Source organism: Bos indicus, chromosome 1, assembly GCF_029378745.1.
Source record: "Bos indicus isolate NIAB-ARS_2022 breed Sahiwal x Tharparkar chromosome 1, NIAB-ARS_B.indTharparkar_mat_pri_1.0, whole genome shotgun sequence".
Lineage (NCBI taxonomy): Eukaryota > Metazoa > Chordata > Mammalia > Artiodactyla > Bovidae > Bos > Bos indicus.
The window spans coordinates 117,074,443-117,086,769 of NC_091760.1; the positions used below are offsets into that span (position 1 = coordinate 117,074,443).

Sequence of the window (12,327 nt, forward strand, 5' to 3'; positions counted from 1 at the left end):
ACAGTGGGCTTCACCTTGTAGCGGAGACTGTGACCACAGCAGGAGTGGAAAGCTGGAGTTATTTTCACATGGAGATAAATCTAATGGAGGAAAGATACTAGAAGGGTCTCTTACCAAATTCAGGCGGAGTTGCAATGCCTCATGCATCATCTGTCGTGCTTTGATGTCATCCTGGTATCGTTCTTCTCTCCAGTTACTTAAAATCTAAACCAGAAAATAAATGAACACAAACCCCAATACTTGTTTTCCCTGTTAAATTTTATTTTTCTCATATTTAAAGTTAAACTGAGTTTTTAAGTGATGAGGACAACTTCTTAGTTTAATAAATTAAAAAAAGCAGGGGGTATAAAATTTTGCTTTCCTTCCCTTCCTCCACACAGACAGGAATATAACTATTTTTTGTTATCTAATTACATACCCTGTTAAGAAAAATCTTATGTAATTACATATACTGTTGATAAGTCTTAGGAAATGCTTAAGAGGATCATCAAGTTAAGCATTAACAAAAATAAAGAATATTTTAAAAATACATCATTACATTGGTCTTATAAAGATAAGTGTAAAGATAAAGGGGCTTCCCAGGTGGCTCAGCAGTAAAGAATCTGCCTGCCAATGAAGGAGATGTGGGTTTGATCCCTGGGTCGTGAAGATACCCTGGAGAAGGCAATGGCAACCTACTATTTCCAATATTTTTGCCTGGAAAATCCCATAGACAGAAGAGCCTGGTGGGCTACAGTCCATGGGGTTGCAAAAGAGTCAGACATGACTTAGTGACTACACCACCACCACCATAAAGATAAAGAGAAACAGAATTATATTTTGTATCAGTCTCCTCTTATATTTCTAGGGAGAGGCTGTGAATCCTAGCAAACACATTATTCTGATGTTTCATTGAAGGGGAGGCTTGCTAATCAATAAACTTGTCTTCCTTGATAAAGGTAATGTAACCAACTTTGAAAAATGTGACATCTTGGACATCAGCCGAGCTGCATACCAATTTATTAAATAAATGCTTCTTCACTTATTCAGACAAATGTTGGGGAAGGGACAGGTTGCTTAGGGAAGGCAAACCACCAGTGGGAAATTTCTGAATCAGATGTAGAAGCAAAAAAAAAAAAAGTGGTCTGAAGTAGGGCATCTATGGAGAATCATCTCAAAAGAGCTGAAATGAGTCATATGCAGAAGTAACTGAGTCCAACAGATGATCTGTGATTACACCACACGGTAAATGTGGAGCACTTCTCAAATCTCATCAAAAGATATAGATGAATTTCCCTCAAGGCAGGTGAAGGGTACAAGGTAGTTTAAAAAAGCCCACAAGTTGTCATGGAGCTGACATTCTGGTAGTAGGTCAAATCAAAATAAGTAGAGCAAGTGGTAAGAATCATGACAAGGGGACAGAGAATAACTGTGGTCCTTGTTTTAGAGAGTGATGAGGGTGGGACTAAGGGATGGGAGGGGACTAAGGAGGTGAGAGCTGAGCAGAGATCTGCTGAAATGAGGGAGCTGGCCATGTCGATAACTTCCAGGGAAGGGGAGAAAGGCTCTGCAACAAGAAGATGCTTGACAAGATCAAGGAACAGCAACATGGTCATTGCGTACAGAATGGAGTGAGTAAGGCCATGTCAGGAAAGAAACAAAATAGAGGTGGGAGCCAGTGACAAATGATGGAAAGTCACATAAGCCTATATGGGGAAGTTTTATTCCAGGTATAGTAAGAAACAGGGGTTTCCCAGGTGGCGCTACTGGTAAAGAATGTGCCTGCCAATGCAGGGGACAAAAGAGACATGGGTTTGATCCCTGGGTTGGGAAGATCCCCTGGAGGAGGACACGGCTACCCACTCCGGTATTCACGCCTGGAGAATCCTATGAACAGAGGAGCCTGGCAGGCTACAGTCCATGAGGTTGCAAAGAGTCATACACAATCGAGCACATGCACACACAAACACATACCCACAATAAGAAACACTGCACATTTTGGGCACCAGAAAAACATGTGGTTTACACTTTAAAAGGATCACTCTGGCTGTTGTGCAGACATAAATCTCATATATCCAAAAGGTAGCAGATGATTAGAGAACTGAACAAGTGTCTTGTTCAGGTTCATCCAGTACTATTAAAGAAGACACAGTGTATAGAATTAACAGCCGTGTGGGAGGCCTCCATTAGGCACCACTGCTGCTGCTGCTGCTATAGGATAAAATGTCCCACAGAAGCAATCTACCCACACTTCTCCATTCTATACTTTCAAATTACAGTTTGATCACTCAGTGTCCTCATGGCACACAGAACAAAGTGTTTCAAATAGTGACCATGAGAATTACAGCTGGTGAAAAGGCAAAGTCCAAAATCTTTGAAAATGAACTAAAAATGCCTTCTGACTTAGCAATGAGTATCTTGTGCCCTGGGACTTCCAGGTGGTGCTCGTGGTATAGAACCTGCCCACCGATGCCTGAGATTCATGAGATGCAGGTTCAATCCTTGGGTTGGGAAGGCCCCTGGAGGAGGACAAGGCAATCCACTCCAGTATTCTTGCCTGGAGAATCCCATGGACAGGAGAGCCTGATGGGTTACAGTCCACAGGGTTGCAAAGAGTCGGACACAACTAAAGCGATGTAGTGTGTGCAAGCATGCACACATCTTGTGCCCTAGACCAGCATCACTCTGGTTCTGGCAGTAAAACTGAGTTTTGAACCTACAGAGCTCAAGCTGAGACTTTCCCTGCCATGTGGAAGCCCAGTAGAAGATCTGGAGAGCGGGCAGGCTCTCTTTGTTACTGACATGGGCCCTGCAACACAGATTGCTCCAGGACCTCTCCTAAAAGACAAAGTCAGGAGAGGAACAGATATGACAAAGTTATGTACAGTCTGAAAAATGTAACTTTTATAGACATCTATCCAATGCCTAATTCTTATTATACTATTGCTAATCTGATGGTGACCAGAATGCCGGGTAGGAGAACAGGACATGGGTGGTGCTTTCCTGCATCTAATCAAAACATGCTTTGCCCTTATTAGTTTAAGCTCAGTGTTTGAAAGGAAAACAAATGAATGCCATTAGGAAAATACTTGCCTAGCTCAATATTCTACTGTACTTTACCTGGTTAACTTGATTCTGCAGAGATGTTAGAAGGCCTTCTCGTTGTTCATCTTGTCCCTTAAGGCAGGTAAGGACCAGTGAGAGGAATGGTTGTTGACTCAAAAGAGACATACTATAAAGGAAGTAATAACAGCAGATCTGGTTAGAAAGAACAGATTACTTCCTGTGCAACACTGATTTCCTGCCCTCGGGTTACTGGCTCTTATTTATTTTACTATTAGAAAAGGGAGGGAAGTAGTAAATAGCCAAGACTACTTGAAAAGTTAAATCATATCTCTAACTAATAAGGTTTAAAACCACTGTAATGCTTGTAAATAATTTAATATGTTCTCTTGCCCTTGAAGGCATCTGCAAATGAGCATAAATTCATACTGCATCTGAGTTGGGGGGTGGGGGGAGGAAGAAGAGAATGTATGGTTTGTATCAGTAAACTGAACTTAAAGATACATAGCAGGAGGAATATCACTGTATACACAGAATAAAAAGAAAAACTTTTAAATTTCTCTCACACAGTATTTATATTTTGTTGTTGTTTAGTTACTAAAGTCACGTCTGATTCTTTGCAATCCCATCTACTTTAGCCCACCAGGCTCCTCTGCCCATGAGATTTTCCAGGCAAGAATACTGGAATGGGTTGCCATTTCCTTTTTCAGGGGATCTTCTCAACCCAGGGAGCAAACCTGTCTCCTGTATTGCTGGCAGATTCTTTACCACTGAGCCACCATTCGTATTTTAGGGTCCAGGAAACAGGCCTATTAGGATTGCTGTGCTTGTGTTGCTTTTCAGCACATTTCTCAAGACCAATTAGATGGGCATGAGTAGAAGCGAGATGAGCACCAAGGTCTGAGGCCTCTAAAACCATTCTGCCGGCCAGTGACCTAGTGCACAGCTCCACTACATCCCACAGGCTTGACTTGTAAAAGAGTTTTAAGATATTTGATTTTAAAATTTTATTTTAAATTGGCATTTTAGTCCTATTTCTTACATGATCAGAAACAGCTGACATATTGATAAACTAATTTTTCTACACTGCAAAGAAAGATTTCTTAAAATGAGATTGAGGTCAAAATATTTCAATCCGCTTCATTTTACACTAGCAGAGCTTAGAGAGACTGACTTAGGAAGAGCCATCTTCAATCTCTACATTAGCATCTAGGATTCCTGTGGGAAGTGAGGCAATGTACATGCCATCGTTAGCCAGTCAACTTTGAGAATTAAAATTGAGTTATCTGGTTGGTTAATAAATACTGGCAAAGGGGATGAAGAACCAGATGCCAAGCAACATATGTGCAAAGCTAGGCCAATACCCAAATGTACTTTAGTTAAGAGCACAGACTCAGAGGCCAGACACCTGGGTTTCAGCTTCACGCCTCCTTAGCTATGTGTCCTTGATAAATATACTTAACTTTCTAGTACCTCAGTTTCTTCTTCTGTAAAAAGGACATAATGAAAGCACCTCAGTATGACTGCTAGGAGATTTTAAAAGTTCACATACGTATGTAATGAATTCTATCTTGAGGCTGACATTTCATAAGGGCTTAGTAAATGACAGCCACCAATTAGGTCATTAGAAATCATTACTGATTAGGGCATAAGAAACCCCAAATGTTCAGAATGCTCAGAATTTTTATGTTAGGAATTTCCTTTTATCTCTGAGGTGCTAAATTCATCATGGTTTTACATTAGAATGTGTTTATGTTCTTTTTCAGTAACATAATCATTTTCCTAATATAATTACTTAAACATTTTCCAGGCCACAAAACTTAAAAAACATTCAACTTGGAAGATTCAATTTGGAGGATCCTATATATTAGGATCTAGCCTAATATACAGGCTAGAACAAGAGCCCTAAATGTTAAAAATATTAGTAACTTATTTCAAGATGCAGCATGACAGAAGTATAAATTATTCCATGAAATTTAAGCATAAGTACCTAAATAACAAGAAAAAACCCAAACAACTGCTGAATACAGGGACTGTGGATATACAGATCTGATTCAGCAGGTCTGAAGCAGAGCTGAGAAGTCAGTATTTTTAATAGTGCAGCAGTGATTAGGGTACACAGGCAGAATTGAATGCTACTGCATTACATATTATAATCTGGAAACTTTATGTAACAGAACTTGGCCTATCAGATTATTTTCAATTCCACACAAAGACGAAATTTCAGTGGACTCTGAGTACAAGGACTATAACAAACCTAGACAGTGTATTAAAAAGCAGAAACATCACTTTGTAGACAAAGGTCAGTATAGTCAAAGCTATGTTCTTTCCAGTAGTCATGTATGGATGTGAGAGTTGGACCATAACGAAGGCTGAGGGCAGAAGAATTGATGCCTTCAAATTATGGTGCTGGAGAAGACTCCTGAGAGTCCCCTAGACTGCAAGGAGATCAAACCAGTCAATCCTAAAGGAAATCAACTCTGAACGTTCATTGGAAGGACTGATGCTGAAGCTCCAATACTTCAGCCACCTGATGCAGAGTCGACTCATTGGAAAAGACCCTGATGCTGGGAAAGATCAAGGGCAAGACAAGTAGGGGGTGGCAGAGGATGAGATGGTTAGATAGCATCACAGACTCAATGGACATGAATTTGCGCAAACTCCAGGAGATAGAGGAGGACAGAGAAGCCTGGCATGCTGTAGTCCATGGGGTCACAAAGAGTCAGACATGACTTAGCAACTACTAATAACCACCAACAGCAGAGTACAGTGAGCATGTACATCTGTAGGCCATTGAATTTTCTCAACCATTCTTTAACCACTCACATAGAAACAAAACTTCCAGCCATACCTTTTCTGCTTTTGTCTGTCTCTTTCCTTTTTGGAAGAAGAACCCAAGTGCTGTCCTTTCTCCAGCTCTTCCCCAGCTGCTTTCAACACTCTTCCCTGCACAGAAGTCGGCAGCCTGGCAATTAGGGGGGCCACCAGCCACACACCCCTGCGTTCAGAGGAACTAAAATTGGAAACAGGTATTATACCCAAGGATAGACCCAAGGCATCCTTTTCCTCTGCTCTCACAGTTCTGATCGAAACTCCAAAGCAAAACTTACATTCACAGGACACATGGGTTATTCTAACATTTGCCTTTCACTTCTATACTGTTTCCTCTCACCAAATACCAGACATTGGCACACACTCTTCGTGCTTATGGAAAGCACTAAAAGGTGGGATTCTGCAAGGATACTATAGCTCAACTTTTTTTTAAGTCTGGAAAAGTGTTTTTCTATGATTCTGGCTTTCTGAACACTAACAGTCCTTTTGTCTAACAAGCAATATACCTTTCTCTCATGGTTAAAATATGAAATGTTCTGATTACATTTAAGCATATAAATAACCAAATTCACCAGTTGTACTTTACACCAAAATGATGAAATACAAGTCTATCTGCCTTTTGTAATTATCATTTGAGCAAAACTGCCAATTTAAAAAGATGGCAGAAAGAGTGTTTCCTAAGTTAGGACTACCATGGAATAGGGCAGCCTCAGGGCACATGAAAGAAATTCACCCCTCTGGAGCGTAAACTGTGGTTCTAAGGAGTCTGGGCCTGCTCAACCGCATATGTGGAATGCTCCGCTACCGTGCAGCCCAGCAGCATGGCCCTTTAACATATTAAATAATGACAATGGACACTTACAAGCAATTATTTTCCTCACATTCCTGCAGCTTTATGAAAAAAAAGTCTGCATTATCCAAGTAAAATGTGCAGTTACATGTGAAAAATGAATGACAGCTTAGTAAAACCACAGGAAAAAAAAAATACCTTAGAAATGTCTTTATTCCATTCTGTCTCGTGCTACTTGTATCAGTACTTCCAATTCCATTTGGGTTGAAGAGGCCCATGCCAGCATTAGAAGAGTTATTGTTTAGGTCAGCGGACTGCTGGAACACCTCTATTGTTGCCTTGGCAATATTGTCCAGCAGGTTGTTCATTTCAGCCACCGAACCAGAGCCCTGGAGTCAGACATGAGAAAACAAGCGCCCCTGTGTTTCACTTTATCCACAAGCATCAATGCTGTGTTGCTTTTCATAACATGTCACACACGTTCATGCTTTCCTGAATGTACTCACAGGGTCCTTCAAGCACTGTTTGATCATTAACTGAAGCTCCAGCCAGGACTGCCTCAGCGTCCACTGCTCAAGATTCTGGGGAAAATGGAGTTAGCATGTTAAGAATACCAAACATGTCTTAAAGTATAAGAATCCCCTGCAGTATTCTCTTTCTCAAAACAACAGAGAAATGATTACACACAATAAAGGGATTCATATGACACAAAAGGCTTCCAAGTCTATTTCATATGCTCATTATAGGGACAAAGGAAAAAACAGCAACATTAAAATAATGTGCCTTACTCAGCTAGGCATTAGAAATGAGTAAGACAATCATTTCTTTTCCCAAAGTCTATCTAAACAACTCCATTACAAAATGATTTTGATATCTTATGAATAACATAATGAAGACAGTCCTCCTACAAAGCTTATTTCTCATGTAAACACGATAAATATTGATACGAATTAACATATTTGCACTTATAGATACATAATGGTTGATACGATTTGCAGTGGGCGTATTTACCCAGCAATAAAATGTGGCTGTTACACAAAATGGAAAGTTGGGGGAATAAAAATCAGAATTAATTAAAGTTAAGAATTAGCTAGCAATGACAAGAGAGAGGCAGTAACTCCTGTTATAAACACAAAAAACATGTCAAAATGACAGAAACACAGTCTATAGACTATTTTCACTCACCTGAAGAATGCGTTTAATGTGCTGTCTTTGGAGGTTGTCCCCCTCCGTACATTCCTTAATGCCATGAGGATAACAGATCAGCTGCAGTAATTTCTGTGCTTGCATATTTGAGAGCACAGGGTCCAGAATAAGTTCTTTGTCTGTGCATAATCTCTCAGGTTCTTTTAAACAATGTTCTCCTACCCATTCCTAAAAATAAGAAGGCAATTAGATTGTACTAAACTCATGGCTCACAACAGAAAGTGGACAGGAAATTTTCCATTTAAAAAATAATAGATGGAAAAAGTAGGAGGGAAAGGCTTAGAAATTTTCCAGTATTTTGACTTCTTAAAAATATAAAGTAGAATCTTGGTTACAAAAATTTTTTTAAAAAGGAATGCAAGAAAGAAATATGCAAAAAAATAAAAAAGGAGGTGGGGGAGAAAGCTCAGTAAAGAAAACACTAGTATGTATTTTCAGTTGGAGAATGAAAATTGCTCTAAGTACTGTTTTGGAATCATTTTTTTTAACTTGCTATGTAACAGCAGTGATTCTATGTATCACTAGGGATAATATGTATCCCTCACTTTTATGGAATGCACTGTAATATATCCCACTAATAGACAGGACATAGTAGAACACTGAGAAAACTGTCTTCCTTTTTGATATCATTATGAATAATGTTACCTTTATAAATACTTGTGCACATCTGTTCTGTGTACAATTATGCTCTTAGGATAATTTCTTACAAGTACAATTGCTGAGTCAAGGATGATCAGGCCCCATATCACAGCAATTAATCAATCTCAGTAATGCTATCCAGACATCAGTAATTTCTTAATCATCAAAATGTTTTTAAACTCTCCACGTGACTCCAATGCGCACCCACAATTAGAAACCAATGCACAACTCGGCACACTCTCAACATATATATGACTAATAGTTTACTTTTACCATGATTACAGTATACTCTAAGAAAAACATGACTCAACATTATATTATACCAATGGCAAAGTGAAAAAGAGCATATAGGTATGCCTTTTTTTTCTAATAGGAAAGGAGAATTTAATAAAAATTGGAAAGATAAATCAGAAAATAATGAAACTGATTACTTAGGGCAGGGAGGAACACAGTGTAGAAAAGATGAGGGAAAGAGCTGTACATCTCTGAGCATACCTTCTCGCCAGTAGACTGACCTTTTCTGTTGTTTAGTTGTTGCTATTGTTAGTCACTAAGCTGTGTCCCACTCTTTGTGACCCCATGGACTGTAGCCCACCCAGCTCCACTGCCCATGGGATTTCCCAGGCAAGAATACTGGAGTGGGTTGCCATTTCCTTCTCCAGGGGATCTTCCCTACCCAGGGATCGAACCCATATCTCCTGCATTGGAAGGTAGATTCTTTAATGCTGAGCCCACCAGGAAACTCCAGCTGACCTTTGGGAGTATGGTATTCTAAAGATAGATATGGTAGGAAAAGAAATAGAAACTGAACACAAACAAAACCAAATGAAATCAATTCTATTTCAAGTGAGTAATATATCCATACTGAAAAAGAAAGGTCAAATAACTTTTTAACACAATACAGTAAAACCTTAAGGAAAAAAGAATTATAATATAAGCAAATTCTCAACTCCTTTTAGGAGACTCATTTTTTCATAGCAGTATAGGTGTAATAATTCTAAAACTACTTCAGGTGTATTGTAGAATTCAACAAATCAGTAAATGATTGATGTTACTGGTATCCAGGACTCTTACTATGGAAGAGAGCACTTTCAACACAGATTGAAGGGATGCTAACAAAAACTTAAGCTGTTTGATCAGAACTGGAGGTATCAGTATAAACTCATGACTATACACACACACATTTATGTATACGGATGCTTTTTTCCCCCAGCTCTGTCTGCTAAAAGGGCCTAGAAGCAATAAACGCACATTGCCCACAGCAATAAGCACACACAGAAATCAGATCTTGGTTTCTAAACAGCATCTTCTTCTAAACAGAACCAAGGTTCCATGAAAAGATGAGTTATATAAGACAGGCCAGAAAGAAAGAAAATACTTGTTATTAAAAAAGAAAGGGCGAGAGAGTTGCGAAAATAACACAAGAGTCAGCATGAAAAGATTCCCACTTCTGGACAAATCTGGAACAATTTGAACATGAAAATAACTGAGGACTGTAACTTTTGTGGATAATAAATAAGTGGAAGAAAGGAAGGGAAGGCAGAAAAGGTTAGGCTTTCCCTTAGAGTAGAATGCAAACTGATAAATGTGAAAAAAATGGAGGAGTTGGGAAAAGCCATCTTGCAACCGTCACAGTAAAGACTGGTTTAGACAAGAATCACAATGGATGCTCTGTGGGACGTGAGGGAGTTTGATGGGAAGCGGAAAACTTGCACTGTCTCAGAGACTGTCCCCCAAACTGTTTACTAATTCCAAGGGGAAAAATGGTAACTATACAAAACAAAAATTAAAAAAAAAAAAAATACAGCGGAGATAGCCTAATCAAAACTAACATCACCAATGAGGTACAAATGGGCCTCAGGTCCTTTGGATGTGATTACCTGAGAAGAATATAGCACACTCTACAGTATCATGGTGAGGAATGCATACTCTGACACTAACCTACAGGAAACTAAAGACAAGGCCAAGATTATTGGGAAAACTGACCAAACTGGAATGTGGCCTGTAGGTGAGAAAACCTTAAGATACCAATGCTAAATTTCCTTCCTTTTAAATCCTGTATTTTAGTTATGTTAATAAATGCTGAAATATTAAAAAGTAAAAAAGAACAATGTAGTCTATCTCCTCTCAAATGCTTAAGTAAAAATATAAGAAGTAAAAAGTATATGAGGACCATACTCACACAAACACAAATAGAATTATAAAGCAAACATGGTAAAATATAAAAAATTAGGGAATCTGTGTATAGGGTATACTAGACTTCTTTATAAATTATTACAACTTTTCAGAAAACTTTAAATTATTTCAAAATAAAGTGAGAAGGCAAAAGAGGACTATCTATGTACAAGTTCCCTACAGTAGTGGGCCTTTCTCTCCAAAAGAACAGTAACACACTCAAAGTTAAAGGCAAATTAAACCTGAAAAATACCTGTTGACAGATGGTCCTCAGTACATATCTAGCATATTCTCTTAAATTGGCCGTTTCTATGGAAATGCTTTTCCCACAGGATTTTGAATTTTGTGAGGCAGTCCAGATATCCTCAGCATTCCCATCACGTCGTAAACCCCTCATGGTGAAGTCATCATTTTTTAAAGAGCTGACACTGTTATTGCCAATTTTGGCATCTCCTACATAACAGAATCACAAAAGCAAAATCATAGAAATTCAAAATATTGCCAAATATTTGGAAAATAAATAAGGCAAGCATTCAGAGATTTAAAATGCACGAATGGGATCATTATTGCAAAGTAAGTTGTTCAGCAACAAAGAGAAGGGATCAAGACAGTAAATGCTAGAACACTGAGAAGTTCTATCAGACACGGGAAAAAAAACAAGTTCAAGGCTCATTTTTTATTTCATTTATAGAATTAAGTATACTTTCACCAAACTTGGAAAGGCTATTATGAATCACACTTAATAATCACAGAACATTGATTTCACCAATATTTCAAGCACAAATGTATGCAAATTCATTTGACTTATATAGACAAGGAAAAAATGGGTTACTCACCCTTCTAGATGTCCCTTTTTCATTTCTTCTCTTACAATGAATGACTTATTTTCTATCCATAGGTCAAGAGAAAAGTTTTGCCTTAGCCCACCTTACTATCAACTTCTTGACAAGAGAGATTTATTTCCCTGGGAATGGAAAAGGGCAATGCATACTAAGGAAGCCCTGGAAAATAGGGCATTCATTGAATAACCCATGTCTTTCACTTTCCTCTTTGTAAACATCCAAATTAGAAAACCTCACCTGATCAGCCTCTCATATACTTAGTAAAATGAAGCTCAGGAAAGTGTTTTCCTCACAACAAAGTTCTGAGGGGAAAACTGAGCAGAATTATTGAATAGCCAGAAATAAGAAATATTCTCTAGCCATGAAAGACAAAAATTTGTCATATTTTAAAAGTGAAAAATTAATGTAATTTGGTTAAAAAAAAAAAAAAAGACTGCCAAATGGAAACAGAGCCTCCAAACTCTTATCTATTTACCCACAAAGATCACAAGCATTGAGTAACCAACAAATGAGTTTAGATAAAGCTCTCACTTACTTCACTGTAAGGGAAACCAACCCCAGGTCAGTGCAAAAAGCCTTTTAAAACCCGTAAGTCAGCCAAGAAAAACTTTTGACTCTGCTGAATTTTAAAAATCGAATTGCTTACTAAATGGTTACTTAAAAAATCTTAAGGGGAGGGAGGAACACATAATACATTTCAACTCAGTATCTTATCACATATTATACATTTCTCATTCAAATGTTTACGCAAAAAAGCACCAAGTTCACTTCACTCATGGGCATTTATTTAATTCAACAAAG

The 12,327-nt window shown here is 38.4% G+C and overlaps 2 protein-coding genes across 8 annotated transcripts in view; one reads left to right on the forward strand and one right to left on the reverse strand.

Moving 5' to 3' along the window:
- The window catches only part of MED12L (mediator complex subunit 12L), a 506,270-nt gene that overhangs the window by 45,680 nt on the left and 448,263 nt on the right, over nt 1-12,327 (reverse strand). For all 7 annotated transcript variants that reach the window (XM_070768376.1, XM_070768473.1, XM_070768425.1 and 4 more), the window contains 7 exons: nt 10,938-11,137; nt 7,850-8,038; nt 7,171-7,245; nt 6,863-7,053; nt 5,894-6,055; nt 3,100-3,211; nt 115-204 (listed from right to left, as the gene is read on the reverse strand). In XM_070768376.1, the coding sequence (XP_070624477.1) occupies nt 115-204; nt 3,100-3,211; nt 5,894-6,055; nt 6,863-7,053; nt 7,171-7,245; nt 7,850-8,038; nt 10,938-11,137 (1,019 nt within the window). The remainder of the gene's footprint in view (nt 1-114; nt 205-3,099; nt 3,212-5,893; nt 6,056-6,862; nt 7,054-7,170; nt 7,246-7,849; nt 8,039-10,937; nt 11,138-12,327) is intronic.
- Nucleotides 1-12,327, forward strand: part of P2RY12 (purinergic receptor P2Y12) — a 49,451-nt gene that overhangs the window by 1,964 nt on the left and 35,160 nt on the right. The gene's annotated exons all lie outside the window — the stretch shown is intronic.